This window comes from Martes martes, assembly GCF_963455335.1.
Source record: "Martes martes genome assembly, chromosome: 4".
In the NCBI taxonomy this organism is placed as follows: domain Eukaryota; kingdom Metazoa; phylum Chordata; class Mammalia; order Carnivora; family Mustelidae; genus Martes; species Martes martes.
In genome coordinates, this window is record NC_137891.1 from 157,709,958 (window position 1) to 157,735,685 (window position 25,728).

Sequence of the window (25,728 nt, forward strand, 5' to 3'; positions counted from 1 at the left end):
TATCCAGTGGAAGAAGTTCCCTTCTAAGTTCACTGGGAGTTTTTTTAAATCGGGAGTAGATGCTGAATTTTTGTCAAATACTTTTTCTTCACCAATTAACATGGCCACGTAGTTTCCCTTCTTTAGACAGTAAATATGGCAGTCTACAATGACTGACATTTGAATGATGAACCAGCCTTTCATTTGCAGGATAAACCCCACGTGGGCACCAAATCTGGGGAGTTTTAGGCGTTATTCCTTTGAGTGACTTTTCTGTACTGCACTGTTCCTCTTCTTCTAGGATTCCAATGGGAGACATAATGGGGTATTGCCCCATGCGTCACTGGGGCTCTGCTCAACTTTTTAACTCTTTCTTCTTTTGTGGCTCACACTGGGTAATTCCTATTGATTTCCTTTCAAGGTCATTGATTCTTTCCTCTTTATATCTATTTTGTTCCTGAGTCCATTCAGTTGAGTTTTTAAAAATGTCAGTATTATATTTTTTCCCCTATATCTCCATTTGGTTCTTTCTTATTTTATTTATTTATTTTTTTGGAGGTGGGGGGAGGGCCTAACAGTTTCTATCTTTTTTGTTTCAACATTGTTTGCTCTTATTTTGTGGAGCATTTTTATAATAGTCATTTTATTTTTTATTTTGTTAAAGATTTATTTATTTATTTGACAGACAGAGATCACAATTAGGCAGAGAGGCAGGTAGAGAGAGAGAGAGGAGGAAGCAGGCTCCCACTGAGCAGAGAGCCCGATGCGGAGCTCGATCTCAGGACCCTGAGATCATGACCTGAGCTGAAGGCAGAGACTTTAACCCACTGAGCCACCCAGGCGCCCCTATAATAGCCATTTTAAAGTCATTGTCAGATTATTCCAACATCTGTGTTGAGATTTTCCTGGTTCTTCACATGGTAATAAGTAATTTTGGATTACACCTTGGATATTTTGAATATGAAGTGATGAAACTTTAGCTCTTGCTTAAATCCTGGGGAAGGGGGTGCCGGGGTGGCTCAGTCAGTTAAGTGTCTGACTCTTGATTTCAGCTCAGGTCATGATCTCAGGGTCCTGGGATCGAGCCCCATGTTGGGCTCTGTGCTTAGCAGGTTCTGTGCTTAGCAACAGAGTCTGCTTGAGGATTCTCTCTCCTCCTCTGCCCCTCTCCCTGCTTGCACACAGTCTCTCTCTCTAAAATAAATAAATCTTTAAAAATAAATAAATAAGGGCGCCTGGGTGGCTCAGTGGGTTAAGCATCTGCCTTCGGCTCAGGTCTTGGTCTCAGGGTCCTGGGATCGAGCCCCACATCAGGCTCTCTGGTCGGCGGGGAGCCTGCTTCCCCCCTCCCTCTGCCTGCCTTTCTGCCTACTTGTGATCTCTCTCTCTCTGTCAAATAAATATATAAAATCTTAAAATAAATAAATAAATAAATAAATCCAGTGGGCAATGTTGACCTTTCTTTTCTACCAGACTCTTAACCAGGTTGGATTTAGGGGGTGAGTTCCGACCAGCCTTCCCTGGGCTGTGGTTTGAATGTCAAAGCCCACTCATGTGTGTCCTCTGTGTGCGCCACCCACTGTCCAGTCTGGGACTCAGGCAGTGGTCTATCTTTCAGATCAGTTCTCAAAGTCTTTGGTATGTTGGTTAGGATCAGAAGCATGCATGCGTAGCTCAGGGGTTAGCCCAGAAGGTCCTACGTAATCTTCTGGAATCACTTTGAGTTCCTCCCTCTCTGTTTTCTCCTTGTACCTTCCAGTTCACTGGGCCTCCCCTTCTTGGTTCTCTGGCCTGAAAGCTGGGATCTTAGTTACCATATTCTGTCACACATTTCCCAAACTATACCCAAATCCAACCAGCAGGAAGACAGAGGAGAAAAAGGCAACCGATTTCACTCTGCCCTCCCGGGATTACACATCCTCTGATCAGAGAGGAAGGTTTCCCTTTCTCAGTTTTAGGGGCTCTTGAAGACCACTGCTGCCACTGAACCCACCACCACAACTACCATGGGACAGCCAGGTGACTAAGGCACAAGAGAACAGAGGAAAAGAACCCCTGGGACTTCTCCTCTGCCTGAGCCTCGGGCCCCTTTCCCGCCCAAGAGCCCTAACTAGAGGTCTTCTGAAATTCCCTGTGTGCCCTGAAGTGCACTGCTTCAGTCTAGCACATGGGACACTGGAGGGAAAATGAGAAATTCATTGCCAGTGTGCAGCATGCTTAATTCTAGTCTTTTTCCCCAATCTGTCTGCTGCCATTCATATCTCAGAGTCTTCAAACAGCTGCTAAATGCACCTGTCCAGGCCTTTAGCTGCATCCAATGACAGAGTTTCTTGTACATGTATCTTGTACACGTATCTTGGTACCTACAGAAGCATGCATTTATGTAGGGAATATAGCTGTGAGAGGAAATGCCAGGTCATGAGGTAGTGTCTATTTGAATTTTGCTAGATACCTCATGGTCTTTTGTGAAAAGGTTGTAACCAACTTACCCTCTGGCCAGTAAAGGCTCTGAGTTTCCACTCTACCACATCCTCACCAACTCTGGAATAACAAGCTTTTCCAGTTTTCCCATTTTGGTAGAGGTGCAGAGGGATCTCACAGAAATCCTAATTTGCCTTCCCCCAGGTTGCAATGCAAAATGCAATCAAACACCCTTTCATAAGTTTATTGGCCATCTGGATTTCCTCTTTTGTGAAGTGCCTTCTTAGGCCTTTTTGCTTGTTTTGATACCGGGTTGTTTCTTTATTCCTACTGATTTCTACAGTTCTCCATTCTGGAAACGTGGCCCTTGTTGGTTGTTTGCGTTACAAAGATCTTTTTTCTGCCCTGGACTCTCTTAAAGGTGTCTTTCTGATTAATGAGAAGTTTTTAACTTGAATGTAATAAAATTGACCAATCTTTTCCTATAAAAGTAGACACAACTTCTGTGTCTATTTAAAAACTTTCTCTCTGTCCACTCTTTTTTTTTCTTAATCCTACGTGAATTTTTATTAACATACCATAAAACTGATTTAAATGACATATTTTGAACACATTATATGACCTGTTTCTTGATATTTACATTACCTATAGTCTTTTTTTTTAATTTAATTTTATTTTTGTGTGTTGTCCACTCTCTCTCTCTCTTTTTTTTAAGACTTTATTTATTTGACAGACAGAGATCACAAGCAGGCAGAGAGGCAGGCAGAGAGAGGAGGAAACAGGCTCCCTGCTCAGCAGAGAGCCCGACTCGGGGCTCGATCCCAGGACACTGGGATCATGACCTGAGCTGAAGGCAGAGGCTTTAACCCACTGAGCCACCCAGGTGCCCCTGTCCACTCTCTCTTAAAGTGATCTCTCTTGTCTCAGCATTTGGGTGGAGTACATCTCAAGCGCATAAGGCATGAGACAGCTAGATAACAAGGGAGACAGTATGAGCTGCAAAGGCGGACCGATCTGAGTGGCCCAGACAGGTTATTTTACCTTTCAGAGCATCAGTTTCTTTTATCTATAATCAAAGATACACTATCTACCTTGCAAGATGTGTCTGAAGCTCTAACCATGGTGTCAGCACACAGGAAGCCCTTAGTGCATCCTCCGAACTCCTCTTTCCCCTCATCCACAGCTGCCAGAATGTCAGGGCTGCTTTGTGAAACACTGATCATATCTACTGCGTTCGAGGACAGCGAAATAGATTAATTGCCCTCGGCAAGCCTCCCTGTTACAGGCAGCACCCACCAATACGAGAACCACCATCTTCAACTAAAAACGCAGGTGTGATGCCCGGAGGCGCTCTTCTCACAGTAGGGTCATCCTGGCGCTCCCACACCAACGTAATGGCAGCAAGCTGAAGACCCAAAGTGATGTCTCTTTGTGCTCACTGCCAACAGCACAGCGGTGTGGAGCAGGGAGACGGCCTCAGACCTAGGAGAGGCAGGCTCCACTGCGCTGGAGGGATTTGGTGTCCAAGGAGTGGGTATGTCAGCCTGTATGTCCTGCGCTTAGACGCGGGGAAGAGAGGGTGTCTGTTGGCCAGCACGTGGGTTGGCACAAGTGCACGGTGAAGTGCACATCCCAGGGGAGGTGTGGATTTCAGTATATGGGATGTGCGTCTCCTCGGGAAGCTGCCGTACTTCCATCGGCCTGACACTGTGTTGGAGAGCCCCGATGACAATCTTCTCTAGCGTCCCCAGAGCGTGGGGCCTCTCAATGACCTCTGCCCCGCTCTCTGGGCCATGATATGTGCTCAGAAAACACACACCCTTTATAGGAACCTGGAACACTCTGAACGAGCAGGGAGCATCTACCCACACTTCCCCAAGTGCCCGCTTTTAAAGCAGCTGGCCAAGTCTTCTAGATGTTGCATCCCACTTTCTAGACCACGAGTCCCCAAAAAAGCTCCTGAAGACTTTCCCATGGTTCTGAGATGTTCCACTGCCCTCCCCGGATACCCCACCGCCCACCTCACCAGGCTCCACTTCAAATGTGGCCAAGTGCTGAGTGCTGAAAGGATAGAGGGGGAGGGATTGGTACCTGAGCCTAGTGTTTGTCCAGCGGAGTCAAAGGAAAGAACCACTGAATCTGCAACACAAGAGGACAAGTTCATTTCTTTCTCCTTCTTAGAGGGGAAAAAAAAACAAAAAACAAAAAACAAAAAACAGCTCCCACCAACTCTGCCCAAACCCTCCCCCCAGGGAAAGTCAACTGGACTGGAACACTGAGATGCACAGACAGCATCCACAAGTCCGTGCCCAACCCCCCATCTGGGCCAGGAGGCCCTGCCAAGCCCAGCCCCGAGCCTTCCGCTACCGGGAAGAACATCTCAGGGCAGAGACAGGCCCCAAATTCTTCAGAGGCATTTCCTGCCAAATTAGGGGACAAGCTTTTTTTCCCCCCCTTCTTACAATGAAAATAAATTAAAGCAATGCAACAGAAAACTCTCCTGCATCTGGTTAAAGGCACTAACATTTCCCTTTGACTTCTCCCTTTCTTTTCCTATTCATATACCTAATTGTTTATTATTTCTTCTCCAAAAGGGCTTTAAGTGGCCTACAGGAATTTACAGTACACACTGGAACTAAAAATGAAGAAGTCGAGAAAGGAAATACATAGTCAGGGGAATGTTAGTCCACAAAATGCATGCCATGGGAACCAGAGGTAGTATCAAGGAGGCCTGAGCTCCCAAATCACCAAAGGAAAGGAGAGAATGAACAGTTACAAGATTTAGTGCCCACAGTGCATTCATTCATTCGACCAATCAGGAAGTATTGATAGGGCATGATATTATAACATGACTCTGAGATACAGCAGCGAACAACAAAGCACAGTCTCCTCACGGATCTCCCTGCCATCAGTATAAGAGACAAAAAAAGTTACCAAACAACAAGGCATCCAACTCAAAACTGACTAAGTCAAAAAGAGTGCTGTGAACATTCCCATTAAGAACCAGACCTCCAGGGGCGCCTGGGTGGCTCAGTGGGTTAAAGCCGCAGCCTTCGGCTCAGGTCATGATCCTGGCGTCCGGGGATCAAGCCCTGCATCGGGCTCTCTGCTCAGCAGGGAGCCTACTTCCTCCCTTCTCTCTTCGCCTGCCTCTCTGCCTACTTGTGATCTGTCTGTCAAATAAATAAATAAAATCTTTAAAAAAAAAAAAAAAAAAAAAGAACCAGACCTCCATGGTCCCAGGGTCCTGGGATCAAGCCCTGCATCGGGCTCCCTGCTCAGTGGGAAACCTGCTTCTCCCTCTCCCACTCCCCCTGCTTGTGTTCCCTCTCACTGTGTCTCTGTCAAATAAATAAATAAAATCTTAAAAAAAAAAAAAAAAGAAAAGAAAGAAAGCAAGCCAGACCTAGGGGGCGCCTGGGTGACTCAGTCAGTGAAGCATCCGACTCCTGATTTCATCTCAGGTCTCGATCTCAGGGTCGTGAGTTCAAGCCTTACACCAGGCTCCATGCTGGTTGTGTAGCCTACTTAAAAAATTAAAAAAAAAAAAAAACAAAAAGCCACCCAGACCTAGTTAGGAAGGGGAGTGGGTGTTGGTTAGGGAAGGCTTCCCTGAAGAACGCACACCTAAACTAACAGCTGAATGCAAGCAGGAGTTAAACATAACAAGAATGGAACGAGGCATTCCAGGCAGAGAGACTGCCATGTGTGGAGATCTGAAGCTCAATGGGATGGGATGCTTCAGAGTGACTAAAAGACCAAAATATACAAGCAAAGAGCAAACAGTCATCAGGAGGAAATTTCTCTTGTGGGTCCCGACAGTAAGAGGGGGACACTGTATGATGTTGAAGACGGTAACTTCCACAGCATTTCTGTAATAAGTGACTGTGAATGTGGTAAGGCTATTTCTTCCAACACGAGCACGTACAAAATGAACGTATAGTTCAATAAAAGCAATTCTGCGGAACACCAAGATAATGTAAGGCCCCAGACAGCCCCGGATAGCCCAAACTCAAAAGGCTCACCCACCAACAAGGAAAGCCAGCTGGATGCATATGGGACCAGGGTCTACAGCCCCACTGCCACCCCAGCATTACCCTTCGGATCTCAAGTTGATGTCATTTTCTTATTGTACAAGGAAACCCAACACAACAGTTATGTTAACTGTAAGTAATGTCTGTCCCCACTGCTGGACTATCAGCTCCCTGAAGGCAGACACTGTACCTGCTTGATCCCGTGCCCCGTTACCCACACAATGCCTGGCACTTGATAGCCATCTGCTGGATAACAGTGCCGAGAGAAATGAACGGACCACAGGTCCTTTTTGGTAAGGATCAGAAAGCACAAACTCCGTACTGCCAGTTAAGGACAGATCTACATGCTTTGAAACCTACCAAGGAGATGACAGGGTTGAGGTCTTTTTACAAAAGTGCAGAAGCACAGGAAGGCCACTTGGCTGACCCGACAGATGACCACCCTGCCTCTGTGAGACAAAATCAAGGTCAAACTCTCATAAATGCTATTTCTTTATCAACACTTCACACATGATCTTTTCTCAATGCTACGGCCCTTCCAGAAGAGAAACCCCTCTTTCTCTCTTTATTCAAGGAGCTTTATTGAGGTATATTTTACATACTATAAAATTCACTCATTTTAAATGTACAATGGATTTTTTAGAGACTTTACAGAGCTGTGCAACTATCACCACATGCAATTTTTTGACATTTCCATCACTCTGAAAAGATCCCTCCTGCCCATTTTATCCTGCCCCGTTCCCACCTCCAACCCCAGGCAACCACTGATTCACTTACTGTCTCTATAAATTTGCCTGGCTGGACATCTGCCTACCCACTTTTGCTGGGGCTGTTCTATATCCCCTAACCACACCCCTGCCTCCAACGTGGCCCCGATTCCACCACCCTTTCTACCGCTGACGATGTTTCCGAAAAGTATACCTCACTGTGGCTTTGCTTTTGATTAAAATCCTTCAGAGGCTTCCCGCAGCCTGTAAGACAGAATCCAAGCTCTGACATTCATTCCCTCATTTCCCCCTCATTTGCCATTTTTAATACATCTCATGTTCCAGATGGGCCAGACGACCTCTACTTCCCCAGGGGTATACACCAGCGTGTCTTCACTCATCAGACATACTGTGCTCACTGCCTGTTTGCATGCCAAAAATCTCCCACTTTTCCATTAAGATTCCACTCAATCATCCCCTCTTCTTTTTTCTTTTTTTAAAGTAGGCTCCAGGCCCAGTATGGAGCCCGGTGTGAGGCTTGAACTCATGACCCTGAAATCAAGACCTGAGCGGAGATCAAGAATCAGGACACTTAGCCAACCGAGCTCCCCCGGGTGCCCCAATCATCCCCTCCTCTTGACGCCTTCTCTGGTCAGTTCTGCTCACCCTCTTCTTTAGGACATCACTGGACTATTATTATATCATTTATCATAACACCTGGTTACCTCTTTTTCTGTTAAGCATTTCAAGTTCCCTGAGGACAAGAAACGTGTCTTCATTCTGAGGCAGTGATTCTTGGCTGGGTGACTGACACACAGGAAGTACTCAATAGGTTTCTTCGACAAAGGAATAAACGTAAATGTCCTTGCTTACTTTCAAAGGTGATGTGATCTAAGTGGTATTTCAGGGGCTGGGGCAGGGGTGGGGGCGGGGAATATCCATTTTGCATACAGATTCTCATTCAATTATGTCAACCTAACTCCCTGGACAGTGAAGCTTCAGGGGTTCAAGTGTGGCCTCCTCCTAGGAAGCTAAAAGCATGTATACAAGGGCGCCTGGGTGGCTCAGTGGGTTAAAGCCTCTGCCTTCGGCTCAGGTCATGATCTCAGGGTCCTGGGATCGAGCCCCGCATCGGGCTCTCTGTTCAGCAGGGAGTCTGCTTCCTCCTCTCTTTCTGACTGCCTCTCTGCCCACTTGTGATCTCTGTCTGTCAAATAAATAAATAAAATCTTTAAAAAAAAAAAAGCATGTATACAAATCAGCGTAAGGGGAATACGAAAAATGGCCTCGAAGCTTCTAGGTTAGAGGCTGCAGCCACCTGGAGAAGATTAGGACCAGCTTCCTGAGCAGCTGACTGCCCACCCAAGCAACAATAAAAACAGCATCTCAAATTTTTACTGCAGTTGACAAGGACCATTCCAACTGCAATTTACCTTCTCTGTACTCTTAGGCAGTCCTGAAATCATCTTTTCTTTTTTAAAGATTTTATTTATTTATTTGACAGAGGGAGACACAGCGAGAGAGGGAACACAAGCAGGGGGAGGGGGAGAGGGAGAAGCAGACTTCTGCTGAGCAGGGAGCCCGATGCAGGGCTCGATCCCAGGACCCTGGGATCATGACCTGAGCCAAAGTCAGGCGCCTAATGACTGAGCCACCTAGGCGCCCCTGAAATAATCTTTTTAAACTTTTCAACATAAACCAAGAAGAAAGGCTTAAAAGTTAAGTAAAAGACGAACTAAAACTTAACTGAGCCTAAAAGCAGCAAGATGAAATGCTAACAGTGGCTGTCTCTGGGTGAAAGAATTACAGGTTATGTTTCTACTCTGTTTTTGCAGAATTTGTACAGTGACATGTATTATTTATATCATCATCATCATCATCATCATTTGTAAAAAACCAAAAAAAAAAAAAAAAAAAGAGGGGGCACCTGGGTGGCTCAGTGGGTTAAAGCCTCTGCCTTCAGCTCAGGTCATGATCCCAGGGTCCTGGGATCAAGCCCCTCATGGGGCTCTCTGCTCAGCAGGGAGCGTGCTTCCCTTCCTCTCTCTCTGCCTACTTATCTCTGTCTGTCAAATAAATAAATAAAATCTTAAAAAAAAAAAAAAGAACTCTCTAATCCACCTGTAGGATTTTAATCTCTAACTCAGAGATACCAGTACAAAAGGTACAAAACCAGTACAAAAAGGTTCTTGACTGGTCTTCATTTTCCACCGTACATGCCAATAAGCTGTTCAGCTTTTTCCTGTAGTTACTGAGATCATCCTTTTATTTCATGCCATTTAAATATACCCCAGCTATATCAATTTCTAAATAGACCGGGCTTTTTAAAATTATCATTCTTTTTATCTCCCCTCTCCCCACCCCCTCCATGCCCCGACAAATTTATCAAATGCCGATTATGTGCCAGGCCCTGTGCCAGATACTAGAGGCAGGGAGCTGAATAAGAGGGAGTCTCTGCCTCGCAGCCAAGGAAGACGGACAAGTTCACTGGCACCTAAAATAAAAATAAAGTGGATAAACATATGCAAAGAGTAAGCAGGAAGCAGAGGAGCGTCTTACTGGAAAGAAAAAGTCAGGGCTTTCGCAGCTATGACTTCCGGCGGTAGCGGACGGCTCCTGAGAGCAAGTGTAGGCATTGCGGAAGACGTGAGTGACAGGGCAGAAATTTCAGAAGGAAGTTAGTGACATTTTCATGTTTTGCGTTAGTTTTGATGGATTTTGCTTGGAGCATTAAAAAGCACAGACTTGAGAAATCAGTTTGGTCATTCGTTATTTGTGCTTATTCTAAAGGACAGGAGTTCATTTTAGTCATAAACCACTGGGACAGTGAAAGCGAAAACCTGGTATTCAACAAATCAAGAAGTTTGTTTTGCAAGGAACAGAGCAAGAATATCCAGACTTCTCCTTGTCCGGCTAACAAACAGGTCATTTTTATTTCAAGCAGCCCAGGCTCCAGCTGTTCCTGGCTAAGAACAGGCCAGAGGCAGCCATGTGGTGTGCTACGCAAGTGATCAAACAGAATTCCAGACCAAGGTACAACAGAGCGTCGCTGTGCACGACTTTGTTCAAGGAGGAAACCTAGAATTTACTGGAAGTCTTTTATTATGGTCAGATGTTTCCTGTGTCTGGTTTCTGAAGCTTTGGATAAAAGGAATATGAAAGGAGTCGAAAGAATGGGGCCCAGTCTTTCCAGTCACTGGAGGGGCTTCCAAAGCTCAAATTCTGCGAACAAGCCACATATTTGGGGGACGAGGTAGCAGTCGCAGTACACACTCAATGCTTAACTTCTGCTATCTGCCACGTGGAAGCCCTAGAGATGGAAGAACGGATCAAAAAAGAAACTGTCCCTTCAAGTAGCTTGCAAGTAGGTAAAATAAAAACACATATAAAGCTAAGCATTCGAGAGTTAACAGTCCTGTACCATACGCTTGATATTTGCTGGGAGCGGATCATAAAGGTTCTCACAACGCACGCGCGCATGCGCGCGTGCGCACACGCGCACACACACACACACACACACACACACACACACACAGAGGTAACTAGGTCAGTTGACGGATGGGTGAACTTGCTTTATTGTGGTGATCATTCCACAAACAGAGATGTATGTCCAATTATCACACTGTACACCTTAAACTTACACAGTGCTGTCAATTATGTCTTCCTAAAGTTGGGGATGAAAAGCTAAGGATAACACAGAGGGATAGAAATAAGAAAAAGGAAGGAGCTAGTTCACTGTTTGCTAATTTAACAGATATTTATGAAGCAACTCTCACACACCAGACTTAGGGATACAACGGTAAAAAAGAACAAGAAGACTGCTCCTATTCTCAAGGAATTTATGTTTTATGCAGGGAGATGAAAAAAAATGAGTTAAACAAATGAGCAAAACAAGTTCAGGCAGTAAGTGGTACAAGGAATGTTCAGTGATGTGACAGTGACTGACGGTGAGGTACAGGCCAAGCTAGATGGGGTGTTTCGGGAAGGCTTCTCTGAGGAGGTGACCTGTGGGCTGAGACCTGAAGGCAGGAGCCAGCCAAGAGAAGATGAAGGGGAAAACAGAGCTCCAGAACAAAGGAAAAAGCAAGTTTAGCAATCTTAGTACATTTAAGGACCAAAGAGAAGTGGCACTTGAGTGGCTCAGTTGTTAAGTGTCTGCCTTCGGCTCAGGTCACCATCCCGGAGTCCTGGGTTCAAGCCCTGCATCGGGCTCCCCAGCTCAGCAAGAGGCCTGCTTCTCTCTCTCCCACTCCCCCTGCTTGTGTTCCCTGTCTCACTCTGTCTTTCTCTGTCAAATAAATAAATAAAATCTTTAAAAAAAAAAAAAAAAGGACTAGAGAAGGCCAGTGTTGCTGGAATGCCGAGCACAGAAAACACAAGGAGGGTGTGAAAGGTGGTCAGAGAGGATGACAGGAACCAGATCCTTGGGAGGCCCTACGTAGGAGGCCATAGAAAGAGTCTGATTGTATTTTAATGGCTTCAACCAGGAGAGCAACATGATCTGATTTATTTTTTAAATATAAACTTTGACTGCTATGTGGGAACAAAATTGACTATTCTGGCAAGGGAGTAAAAGACAGATGAGGAAAAAAAAAAAAAGACAGATGAGGGCAGAGAGACTGAAGGCAGGGAGATCGATAAGGAGGAGAATGCTCATTCTAGAGGAGAGAACACAGCAGCCTGAATCAAGACAGTGGCAACAGGAAGAGAAGAGGGATGGATGCTAGAGATGTTCAGAAGGGAAACTTTCCAGGACAAGTGACCGGTGATGAGAGTCAGAGATGAAGAAGGAGGAGGATTATATGTACACTGGGACTTGGGAAACTAGATGGCGACTGCTGCCTGATCAGGAGTGGCCTTCATGTGAACTCCATGACCCTGCCTCTCCTCCGGCCACTGACGACTGGACCACAGTGGGTACCTGAACCTGATCATCACCCATCTATGAGGCACATAGAGTCTACCTACGGGTGACCTGAACTAGGAAGTACAAAGAGCTGGGCAGACACAAGCAGTGAAAGAAGCCAAGACTGGGATCATGGGCCAGACTTGATGCTGGGTCCGAGTGCCCACCTTCAAGGCAGAGATCAGAGTGAAAGCCACAACCCTGCCCTTGAGGGCAACAAGACACCCTGAAGAGCTGTCTTAAATCCAGAATGTTCTTCCAGTGCCGGTGTCTCTGGCATTCAACTAGACCACGTTTCCACTCAACCTCAGGGTTCAGCTTTTCCTCGGTTTCTTTGAGGCTTATCCTGTAACTGAGATTCAACTTTCCATGTCCTTTTGCTATCATGGAGCCATCTATAGTCTGAGTGGGCTCACTTCCTCTACCTTCCAGTCCTCACCCTTTAATACCCTAGAACCCTCTCTGCCTTCCCCATGACGGGGTATAACGTGCGGATCTGACACCAGGCTGGACCTGCTCCAAGGACAACTCATCCCACAGGGTATGGATCACAGGAGAAGCAGAAGACCCCACTTGCACCTCGGGCCTAAGATGTGGCCTCTAATCTAGCTCTACAGAAGAGCCTCAACTTGAGGGTTTGATTGGTCTGTTAGCAGAACTGATATTTTAATGGCCACGTGGCTGTTTCTTGTTCTAGATTCTCCATTGCCTAGCTCCTCAGGGGAGGGTTCTAACCCCTACTCTTGGTCCCTCAATTTCTTCCCTCTCTCCCCTATCCCAAACAAACAAAACCTGAGTAAATGAGATTCCTGAAGATACAGAGAAAAAAGGCCTAAGGACAGAAAATAAAGCACAACCATTAATTTAGGGGCATGTGATATATGGAAGAGAATCAGTGAAATAATCAAAGAGACAGGACTAGCAGGACAGAGGGAGCCAGAGGAGGTGAGAACGGGTTACAAGAAGGAATACAGAAATGTGGCAAGAGGTGGAAGAAGCTGATGGATGAAAAGATCCAGCAGAATTATTCACTGGGAAGACATCTGTAACCTCAGTGGGAACCTTTTCCATACAATGATCAGAGGGCAGACTCAGCTTTGAATCAATACAGTAAACACAGTAGACTTATTTCAAGACGTTTCTTAGATTTACTTCTTTTTTGTTGTTTTTTGGTTTCTTTTTTAAAAATTTTTATTTATTTGCTTGAGAGAAAGTGAGAGAATGAGCAAAAGCCAGGCAGAGGGTCAGAGTGAGAGAGAGAAGCAGACGCCCCACTGAGCAAGGAGGCTGATGTGGGACTTGATGCCGGGGCCTCCAGTATCATGACCTTAGCCAAAGGCAGATGCTTAACCAACTGAGGCACCCAGGTGCCTAGATTTATTTAATTAATTTAACTTACTGAACATATGTAATAGGGTTCTTACTAAGTTCAAAAGACCGCAGGAAAAGATTAGACATGTCCCTGCCATGGGAGACTTTATGAACTATCCACCAGGAGGAGAATACAGAGAAGTTGCTACGGTTCAGATGCAAGAGGGAGAGTTTTTGCTGGGAGAACCTAGTAAACCAGGGAGGCGGTGGTGTTGACCTAGCTTGAGATGACCTTATAGGACAGGCTGTGCTGGTAGGGTGGGAACAGCTGAGGAGAGGCACTGAAGCGTGGAAAGTGAGGGGTGTGTGGTTTCAGGAAGCTAAAATCATACCTAATTAATATATTAGGGTTCCTTTCAGGAGGTAAAAATGCATGTGACTAAAAGGGAACTCGTCAATACAATCTGTGTAGACTTTCAGAAAAGGCTTTGACACATCAAAGACTATTTTTAAAAAGTGAGTCACCATGACATTGAGAAAGTGCGTGCTGTATCATCCAGGAGACAAAAGGCACTTGGCTGAGGATCAGGGGAGGGCCACCCCCTGGGGCATCAGCACCCACAGGGAGACCAGGCAGTCTGGGAGTAGCTGGAATTCTACTACACGCTGCCCTCTTGGGGGGTGGGAGGGGCGGGGCAGGGGGGTGGGGCAGGAGGGTGGCTCTGCTTACAAACCCACGTGCGCAACAGAAGCCACAGAACCAGGCATGCGCAGAAACGAAGCGAGGCGCTGGATGAGGTCTGGAACCGCACGCACGCTGGAAAGCTTTAGGCCTGGTGCCCTCAAAAGAGGAAAGGGCTGGATCAGGTTCAGGAACTCTCGTTTGCTGCTCTCTGATTTCAAGGACGCACATACATACCTGCACTCCCTTCCAAACCCCTCTGGGTGACATCCAGAAGGACGCAAAAAGCAAGAAAACAGGAGGAGATGGGACACCAGCAGTAAAGGTTCTGAAGCTGGAAAGCACCTGAACAGGAGGCTGTGGCTCAGCAAACCCCCCACAAAGCTAAATCCTATACTAGTAGTGGGGAAAGCTGACATACAATCTGAAATGCCCCCAGAGAACTCCCCAAAAGCTCAACCATCGAGCACCCCAGGTACCACTGAAGTGGGAGGGCAAACAGTACTAAAAACAAGATATGACACTCTTAAGGATGGACTGAGATCACAAGGCATTAGAAAAAAGTATCCAGTGTAAAGACAGAGACCAAAACAACTGGAAAATAAATGCAGTGTGGAAAACAGAAAATACACATAAAGATGAAAACTCAGGGGGGAAAAAAATCATCAAAATCCTCAGAAGAAACTTCACGAAACAAGTAAAACATCAATTTTTCAAAAACGTACATTCAATAAAAAGAAAATAATAACTCTTGAAAATTAAGACATGACAGGAGAAATTAAAAAGATTGGAAAATAAGTTGAGGAAATCTCTCAGAATGTAGAGCAAAAGACAGATAGAAAACAGGCGAGAAAAATACTCTTTTTAAATCAGAGGACCAGGGGCGCCTGGGTGGCTCAGTAGGTTAAGCCTTTGCCTTCGGCTCAGGTCATGATCCCAGGGTCCTGGGATGGAACCTTGCATTGGGCTCTCTGCTCAGCAGGGAGCCTGCTTCCCCCCTCTCTCTCTGCCTGCCTCTCTGCCTACTTGTGATCTCTCTCTCTCTGTCAAATAAATAAATAAAACCTTTAGGGGCGCCTGGGTGGCTCAGTGGGTTAAGCCGCTGCCTTCGGCTCGGGTCATGATCTCAGGGTCCTGGGATCGAGTCCCATATCGGGCTCTCTGCTCAGCAGGAAGCCTGCTTCCCTCCCTCTCTCTCTTTGCCTGCCTCTCTGCTTACTTGTGATCTCTCTCTGTCAAATAAATAAAATAAATCTTTAAAAAAAAAAAAATAAATAAATAAATAAATAAAACCTTTAAAAAATTAATAAATCAGGGCACCTGGGTGGTTCAGTTGGTTGAGTAACTGCCTTCGGCTCGGGTCATGATCCCAGAGTTCTGGGATCGAGTCCCGCATCGGGCTCCCAGCTCCACAGGGAGTCTGCTTCTCCCTCTGACCTTCTCTCCTCTCATGCTGTGTCTCTCTCTCTCTCTCTCTCTCTCTCTCAAATAAATAAATAAAATCTCAAAATAATTAATTAATTAATTAATCAGAGGACCAGTCTAGGAGACATGACATCTGAATATAGGCATTCTAGGAAGAGAAAATAAGAAAAAAAAAATGAAGGGAGAAAATATTCAAAGAAATGATTCAATAAAGTTCTCCATAATTAAAGGGCTTGAGTTTCTTTTTAGCTTGAAGGGACCTCTGAGCGTACAGAACAATATGAAAATAACACTCCACCAAGGTACAGCATCATGCAATTTCAGAACACTTAAATTTCCAGAGAGGACAAGAGGTTTTATGCAAATAATAAATAAATCAGAATGACATAAGGTCTTATGTCTTATGTTGTTCCTCAACAGGAACACTGAAAGCCTAGAAAGCAGTGGGGCAGTATCTTCAAAATACTAAGAGGAAAAAAAAATATATATATATATATTTTTTTCTAGATTTTATTTATTTGAGAGCGAGCACAAGTAGCAGGAGTGGCAGAGGGAGAGGGGCAAGAAGAAGGTCAGGCAGACTCCCCCACTGAGTGCAGTCTGACCTGGAGTTCAATCCCAGGACCCCGAGATCACGATCTGAGCCGAAGCCAGATGCTTAACGGACTGAGCCACACAGACGCCCCTGAGGGAAAACAATTTCTAACCAAGAATTCTACATCCAGCATGACTGTCAATTAAGTATGAGTTTAGAATAAAGACACTTCCATATAGGCAAGGTCTGAAAAATTTGCCTCTCAGGCATCCTTTCTCAGGAAATTATTAGAGGATGTGTTCCACTAAATGAAGAAGAAAATGAAAATAATAAAAACAAAAACATGGTATTGAGGAAACAAGAGATACCAGAAGAGGATGATGGTAGAGGGTGACTCCCAGACCACAGCCCTGCAGCAGGGATAAAGAGCAAACAGTCCAGAGCAGTTCCCGTCAGAAGGCTCCTCTAGATTTTATTCAAGAAATGAAACTGAGAGACTACCTGACATGTCTGAACGTCTGGAGAACAGATCCATACAACTGAGGAAGAGTTTAGGATTGAATTAGTATAAATACACAGAAAACTACAGAAACAGAAGGCAAGACTGTTAATTGACTTCGGGAAAAACAAAATGCGCAGTGAAAAACAGTAATGTTGTCATCTATGAAGAGCGTTTTCATGGTCATAGTATATGGACTGAATGCGGCTCTCACTGTATCAGAAGAATGGGAGGACGGACTTCCTGTCTGTGGTGACGAAGCAGTGAGTATGGCGGAGTACTAAATCTCCACCTTCCACTGTAGAATGTCAACAGGTAATACCCAAAATAGAAATATTAACAACTGGCAGTAGAAGTATATTATTTAGAGATCTGGAGGTAAATACCAAACAAATTACTTGGAAGAGTTGAAATTGGATGCCTCCCAGAGGTAGGAAATCTAGTAGTAGCGGTAACGGGGGGAATATTTTTTTCTTGTTCATTTTTGTTGGTAACAAGCCTTGTAAAACTGTTTTTTTTTTTTTTTTTTTTTTGAACATGCACAGGTACAACTTCACTTAGAACAAACCCTGAATTAACTTGCACAGGACTACACAGCCTACAGCGGTAGGAATGGGGCTTCTAATCTAGCTGCTCTGGTTCTCTGACCTATTTGTCACGTCTCTACCAACAGAGCCAATGAAGAGTCTATTCGAAATCTAGGTGACTCATACTTGACCACATCCTACTTACTTAACGCCTTACTAGATACTGTCTTATGTTATTTTGTGATTATTTTTGATAAATCATATGTGGATAAATAATCAGTTTAGAATAAAGATAATTAAAAGACAAAAAAACCAAATGTGTGGACCTTATTTGGACCCAGATTAAAACAACAACAACTATGAAAAGGCATCTCTAAGATAATTACAGACATCTGAGCATGGACCACGTGTCAGAAGATATTAAAGAATTAGGTTAATGTGAGGTAATAGTATGACAGCTCTATTTTAAAAAGTTCTTCTCTTAGAGATGTCTACTTAAGTATTTATGGGTAAAATGACATAATGTCTAGGATTTGCTTTAAAATCAAATCTAAGGGGTGCCTGGGTGGCTCAGTGGGTTAAGGTCTCTGCCTTCAGCTCAGGTCATAATCTCAAGGTCCTGGGATCGAGCCCCGCATCGGGCTCCCTGCTCAGCAGGGAGTCTGCCTGAAATACTCTCTTGGACAGTAAATAAATAAATCCTGAAAAAAAAAATAGAGTATGGTACTTGGGGTGCCTGGCTGGCTCAGTGAGTGGAGTGTGTGACTGCTGATCTTGGGATCATGAGTTCAAGTCCCGTGTTGGGTGTGGAGATTATTTTAAAAAATAAAATCTTTAAAATTAATTAATTAATTAAAAGAGTATGGTGCCATTCTGTTCTCCAGAGATAACTTAGTTAAGGCAAAGGGAGGGAATAAAGTAAAAGGTTGCTCAACCAAGTCTTTATATTTTTTCACGAGAAATTTTATGTGTCTATGACTTCATAATATATATCTATTTAAAAAGGGAGGATAGGCACTGCATAGTACCTCAGCTGAGAAGTGAAAAGCTAATAGCTGGTTGCCATCACATCGTTCATCTTAAGTACTAATAGTGGAGAGTAGGGGGGAAATGGAATATATCACGGGTAAGAATGTAAAATGGTGAAGTAGCTCTGGAAAAGAGTCTGGGATTTCCTCAGTAGGTTTTTGTTTTGTTTTGTTTTTTAAGTTTTTATTTATTTATGTAAGTAATCTCTACACCCCATGCAGGGCTCAAACTCATGACCCTGAAATCAGGTCACAGGGTTCTTCCCACTGAGTCAGCTGGATGCCCCCTCAGTAGGTTAAATATAGTTACGGTATGACTCAGAAACCAAGAGAATTTTGTCCACACAAACACCTGAACATCAATGTTCACAAGCTATTATTCACAATAGCCAAGAAGTGGAAGCAACCTAAATGCCCATTAACTGATAAATGGATGAACAAAAGGTGGAATATCCACATAGTGGAGTATCATTTCACCGTAAAAAGGAATAAAGTTATTGTTCCATGCTTCGACATGGATGAATCTTGAAACATCATACGAAGTGAAAGCCGGTCACAAAAGACCACATACTGTATGATTCCATTTATACAAAATGTCCCAAATGGGCAAATCTATTCTGATAGAAAGTAGATTAGTGGCTGCCTAGGGCTAGGAGAGGTTGGGGGAAAGGGGAGCGTGACTGCACATGGGTACAGGGTTCCTTTCTCAAATAAGGAAAATGTTCGAAAATTCACTGTAGTGATGTCTGCACACTCTGAATACACTAAGAAACGTGTGATTGTATACTTTCAATGGGTGGGCAATAGCATATATCAATTACATTTCGAGAAAGCTGCTACCTAAAGAAAGGGGGAGGAGAATGGAGGACACATCATGTCCCTTCCAGGGAAACATGGAACCCTGTGGTTTTGGAGGCTAACCATGGACAAATTGCCTTTGTCTGCTCCTCTGAACACAGGGAACCTTACTATTTGGATTTTTTTTTTTTTTCTTAATGAAGGCAGGAAAGAAACCCCAGCAGAGAGCTAAGGAATCAGTGAACGTCATCATTACTTCTTACTTAATTATTATCCTGAAGAAAGCATAAAAAGGACCTGGTTTTTAAAACCCTCTTTTGGGGGCGCCTGGGTGGCTCAGTGCGTTAAAGCCTTCGGCTCAGGTCATGATCCCAGGGTCCTGGGATCAAGCCCAACATCGGGCTCTCTGCTAAGCAGGGAGCCTGCTTCCCCCTCTCTCTCTGCCTGCCTCTCTGCCTACTTGTGATCTCTGTCTGTCAAATAAATAAAATCTAAAAAAAAAAAACAAAACCCTCTTTAGGTTTCTTTCCTTAGTATTCTGAATATCTTATTTAGTAACTTTATTTTTTTTATCTAGGACTAGACAAGTGGAAAGGAATTTTGCCTAATCTTTTGACCCAGAATCCTCCTGTACCTGAACTTTTGTCCCCTCAAGCAGATACTGCAACTGGAGTGCACAAAGTGTATGAAAATTTTTGAATTCATCAACATTTATGAGTCAGGAGATTTCGCATAAAAAATCTAGATTTCCAGCTTCTCTTGAAAAATAGGCAGAATCTGGTAATAGAGAAGAACGTTTCTTTTAAATTAAGCACAGTAATGAATTAGCTTTGTAAACGGATATCCAAAGGACTCACAGATACTCAAGCCAGTTCTCACTCTAAAACTAGGGAAGAGAAGGTAAGGAATCAGGCAGACAGGGACTGGGTGTACCAGAGGCAGAAGCTGGAGACAGAAGGGCGGACATCTTTAGAGCCACACTCTGAGCTAATGCAGGCTGGGACAGTCTTCCTCTTATTCCCTGTCAGAGCCGCTCTACCTTTCCTTTGCAGCCTTTACTACAGAAGGACTGAGTACTGACTTGGGTTTAATGTTGGTTTCCCCACACAGACAAAAAACTCCAGGTGACATGAATAGTCTTATCACCATACTCTTCACTTAGCACAGTACCTGGCACACAGCAGACACTCAATAAATATTTACTGAATGATAAAAAAAAGGAATGAACAAATGACGTGGAAAGGGATCTGGAAACAGGTAATCTTGAGGAAACAAAAATCTTATCACGTCCTTTTTCACTACAAAGGAAAGGACTGAACACTGTCATGGAGTTACTACAGATTTTCAGAAGTGTGTTTCCGAATAACCACAGGATGCTTGGTTCCACCTCCCTCAGAGGGAGGAATAATGCCCGCCTCCATGCAGGGTTTTCGTACTTCCTACAGGGCTTTATTACTCTAGTCCTGTCTCTGGCCCCTAACCTAAAAACTCCAGTTCATGGTCAGCAACGCAAAGGTCCTGAGTCTGCCACAGAGAGGAGGTCACTCAGTGGCCCACATATCTGCACTTACAGCAAGATGCAGTCTTCTGGAAACATCCACTGCAAAACTCTCCACAAGGGAATGGCAGAGAAAATAGCTTTGATTCTTATTAAAATATATTGTAAGCTACATGGCCCCACTGGTCAGTGAAACAAGAATAAAAACATCAAAAGAAAAAAACCAAGTCAGAAGTGGAATCACCACAACTTCTAACAGTTCTACCTGGTAACAAGGACTCGATGTCATCACATACAGCACATACTAAGATTTAACCAACTGCCCCACCAATGTTTTTTATGGCCTTTCTCCTCACATCTGGGTTCCAATTAAAGTTCACCCATTGCATGTGGCTGTATTGTCTCCTAAACCTCTCTAACTTAGGAATAGCTCACCTCCTCCATTTTTGTTTACTCATGTCACTGACCTTTTTTTCCCCAAAGAGTCCAGGTCAGCTGACTTGTAGCACATCCTACATGTTGGATTTGTCTGAGTATGTCCTCAATATTAGATTCAGGTTGAACATTTTTGGCATAAACACTCTGTAGATGATAGGCATTTACTACTGCATCAGATTAGAAGGCATATAATGTCAGATTCTCATATTGGTGTTGCTAAATTTGATATCTGGTTAAGGTATTGGCCCTCAGACCACTTTTTCCCCTTGTGGTTAGTAAGTTTGTTATCAAGAAATTAGTACGAGGGTTGTCTGGGTGGCTCAGTTGCTTAAATGTCCTGGGGTCAAGCCCCACATCGGGCTCCCCACTCAGCAAAGAGTCTGCTTCTCCCTCTTCCTCTCCCTCAGCCCCTAACCCTGCTCATGCTCTCTCTCTCTTGTATAAATAAAATCTTAAAAAAAAAAAAAAAAGAAGTTAATAGGGGAATTAATAAGTCAATTTTCTTAGTGTGATAATGGTCCTGTGGCTATGTAGAATATCTTTGGTTTGGGGTTTGTTTGCTAAGGGGGGGCCCAGAAAATCTTAAGCAGGGGCTTGATCTCACAACCCTGAGATCATGACCTGAGCCAAAATCAAGAGTTCGATGCTCAACCAACTGAGCCACCCAGGAGTCCCATAATATCCTTGTCTTTAGGAAATGCAAGATGAAATATTCAAGAAAAACTACCAAAAACTCTGCAAATTACTTTCAAGTAAGGGAATACTATGAACAACTCTAAGCCCACACATCTGATAACCTAGATGAGACGGACTAATTCCCTGGAGACACAATATGCCCAAACTCACACAAGAAGAAATCGACAAACTGAACAGGCCTGTATCTATTAAAGAAATTAAATAAATAATTAACCACCTTCCAAAACAGAAAGCACCAGGCCCAGATGGGTTCACTGGTGAATTCTACCAACCATTTAAGGAAGACATTAAACCAATTCTTTATTATATCTTCCAGAAGACAGAAGCAGAGGGAATGTCTCCTCACTCATTCTAAAAAGCTGGCATTACCCTAATAGCAAAATGGGACAAAGACATTACAGGAAAAGAAAACTATAGACCAGTATCTCTCATGAACATACAGACATAAAAATCCTCAACAAATTATTAGAAAATTGAATCCAGCAATGTATTAAAAGAATTACATACCACAACCAAGTGGAATTTATCCCAGGTACACAAAGCTGACTTGATTTTTGAAAATCAATTAACGTAATATATCAACATTAACAGGTTAATGAAGAAGAAAAAGCACGAGATTACATCAATAGTTGCAGAAAAAGCATTGACACAATCTAGCACCCAATTATGATAAAAACTCTCAGTAAACTAAGAAATGAACAGAACTTTCTGAACTTGATAAAGTATATCTACAAACAACCCACTGCTAATATCACTTAATGGTGAAAAACTAAAAGTTTTCCCACTAAGATCAGGAACAAGGCAAGGACAGCCCCTCTCACCATTCCTTTTCAACATTGTACTGGAAGTCCAAGCTAATGCAATGAGAAAAAAAAACAGAAACAAAAACAAAAACAAGGAAATAAGGTATACTGATAGGGAAGGAAAACATAAAACTGTCTTTGTTCACAGATGACATGACTGTGTAGAAAATCTGAAAATATTGACAAAAAACTCCTAGAACTAATAGGCAATTTTAGCAGGATACAATATTAATACATAAAAGTCAATCACTCCAATATACTAGCATTGAACAAATGGAATTTGAGGGGCACCTGGGTGGTGCAGTGGGTTAAGCCTCTGCCTTCAGTTCAGGTCATGATCTCGGGGACCTGGGATCGAGCCCCGCATCGGGCTCTCTGCTCAGCGGGGAGCCTGCCTCCCCCTCTCTCTCTGCCTGCTGCTCTGCCTACTTGTAGTCTCTCTCTGTCAAAAAAATAAATAAAATCTTTAAAAAAAAAAAAAGAAAAAATAGAACTTGAAATTTAATACCATTTACATTAGTACCCCCCAAAATGAAATACTTTGGTTTAAATCTAACAAAATACAAGATCTATATGAGGGAAAATGTAATCTCAGGTGAATGAAATCAACAAAGAACTAAAAAAATGGAGACATCCCACCACATTCCATAAGAAGACTAAATATTGCCAAGATGTTAGTTCTTCTAAACCTGACCTATATAGATTCAAGGCAATCCTAATCAAAATCCCAGCGAGTGATTTTAGGACTACTGACCAACTGATTCTAAAGTTTCTATGGAGAGGTAAAAGACCCAGAACTAGCAACACAATACCGCAGAACAAAGGTGGGAGACTGGCACTCCTAACTTCAACACTTACTGTAACACTATAGTCATCAAGACAGTGTAGTACTGGCCAAAGACGAGACAAACAGATCAATGGAATAGAGAGCCCAGAAATAGACCAATATAAATATAAATATATATGTATATATATACAAATATATATATATACATATATATATATATAAATAAATATAGTCAATGGATCTCTGAGAAAGGCAGCTGTTTCAACAAGTGATGCTGGAACAACTGGACATCCACATGCAAAAAAAAACGAGTCTAGGTAGAGACCTTTCAAAAAACTCAAAGTAGATCACAGACCTACATATAAAACAGAAAGCTGTAACAGTGTTAGAAGACAGAGGAAAAATCTAGATGACCTTGGGTTTGGCAGGGACTTTTTTTTTTTTAATTTTTTAAATCTTTTTTTTAAGATTTTATTTATTTATTTGACAGACATCACAAGTAGGCAGAGAGGCAGGCAGAGAGAGAGAGAGAGAGAGAGAGGGAAGCAGACTCCCCGCTGAGCAGAGAGCCTGATGTGGGGCTCAATCCCAGAACCCTGGGATCATGACCTGAGCCGAAGGCAGAGGTTTTAACCCACTGAGCCACCCAGGTACCCCTTGGCAGGGACTTTTTAGATACAGTGCCAAAGATGTGATTCAGGAAAGAAAGAACTGTTATACTAGACCTCATTAGAATGAAAAACTTCTGCTCCATAAAGAGAATGAAAAGACGGGATGCCTGGATGGCTTAGTCGGTTAAGCCACTGCCTTCTGGCTCAGGTCATGATCCCGGGGTCCTGGGATCGAGTTCGCGTCAGGCTCCTCGCTCAGCAGGGAGCCTGCTTCTCTCTCTGCCTCTGCCTGCCACTCTGCCTGCTTGTGCATGCTCTCTCGCTCTCTCTCTGATAAATAAATAAAATCTTTACAAAAGAGAGAGAGAATGAAAAGACAAGCACTGTTTGGGAGAAAATAATTGTAAAAGACAAATCTGATAAAGGACAATGATCCAAAATATACAAAGAACTCTTAAAACTCAATAATACCACAGACAACCCAATTAAAAAGTAGGCTAAAGACCTTAATAGAGTCCTCACCAAACAGGATATATGGATGACAAATAAACATATAAAAAGATGTTCCACAGGGCACCTAGGTGGCTCGGTTGGCAGAGCATGTCACCCCTGACCTCAGGGTTGTGAGCTGAAGCTCCATGTTGGGTGTGGAGTCTAGTTAAAATAAATTAAATAAAATAAAAAAGTAAAACTTAAAAAAAAAAAAAAAAAGATGTTCCATACCGTACGCCAATAGAGAAATGCAAATTAAATAAAACAGCAATGACATACAGTACACACCTATCAGAATGGCCAAAATCCAGAACACCGACGACACCACAAATACGGTCAAGGATGTGGAGCAACAGGAGCTCTCATTCATTGCTGGCAGGAATGCAAGGTGGTACAGCCATTTTGGAAGACAGTCTGGCAGTTTCTTACAAAACTAAACATACTCTACTATACACTCCAACAATCATATTCTTTGGCATTTATCCAAAGGGCTTGAAAACGTATGTCCACAAAACAAAACCCTGCACACAGATGTTTACAGCAGCTTTATTCATAATTGCCAAAACTTGGAAGCAACAAAGATGTCCTTTAGTGATTGAATGAACTGTGGTAGATCCAGACAGTGGAATATTATCAAGCGCTAAAAAGAAATAAACTATCAAGTCATGAAAAGACATGGAAGAGCCTTAAATGAGTATTTTTTTAAAAGATTTTATTTATTTATTTGACAGACAGAGATCACAAGTAGGCAGAGAGGCAGGCAGAGAGAGAGGAGGAAGCAGGGTCCTTCCTGAGCAGAAAGCCCGATGTGGGGCTCGATCCCAGGACCCTGGGATCATGACCTGAGCCAAAGGCAGAGGCTTTAACCCACTGAGCCACCCAGGCACCCCACCTTAAATGAATATTGCTTAGTGAAAGAAGCCAATCTGGAAAGGCTGCAATCTCTTGATTCCAACTATATGACCTTCTGGAACAGGCAAGACTATGGAGTCAGTAAAAGGATCAGCATTTTCCATGGGTTGGGAGGAAGGGAGAGATGAACAGGTGGAGCACAGAGGATTTTTAGGGCAGTGAAACTGTTCTGTATAGTAATATAAAGGATACATGTCATTATACATTTAGCCAAAGCCACACACAGTGTTGACACCAAGAGTAAACCCTACTGTAAGCTACGGGCTTTGGGTGACACTGACACATCATTGCAGGTTCATCAACTGTTAACAAATGGGGATGGTGGCAGTGTTGACAGTGGGGGAGGCTATGCGAGTGTGGGGGCAGAGCGTTTATGGGAAATATCCTTTGCTATGAACCCAAAACTGCTCTGAAAAAATGAAGTCATAAAAATAAAAACTCTGCAACTTACTTTCAAATAGTACAGGAAAATGTTTCTGTCTACAGAGACAGAACAAATGTGGCAAAACATAAAAATGTTAACTAGAAAATCTAGTTGAGAGGATCCTGATGCTTACTGTACTGTGCTTTCAACTTTTAGCTGGTTTGTTGGTTTTTTTTTGTAATTTTTCCAAAGCAGAAAGTTGATGTGAAACAAAT

The 25,728-nt window shown here is 43.4% G+C and overlaps 1 protein-coding gene across 5 annotated transcripts in view; it reads right to left on the bottom strand.

Annotated features, from left to right (window-relative positions):
• ST3GAL3 (ST3 beta-galactoside alpha-2,3-sialyltransferase 3) overlaps nt 1-25,728 on the bottom strand; it is a 186,059-nt gene that overhangs the window by 111,598 nt on the left and 48,733 nt on the right. For 3 of the 5 annotated variants that reach the window (XM_080801258.1, XM_080801261.1, XM_080801262.1), the window contains one exon: nt 4,492-4,539. The exons of the other annotated variants lie outside the window; for them this stretch is intronic. In XM_080801258.1, coding sequence (XP_080657384.1) covers nt 4,492-4,539 — 48 coding nt within the window. The remainder of the gene's footprint in view (nt 1-4,491; nt 4,540-25,728) is intronic. 5 annotated transcript variants of the gene reach the window in all.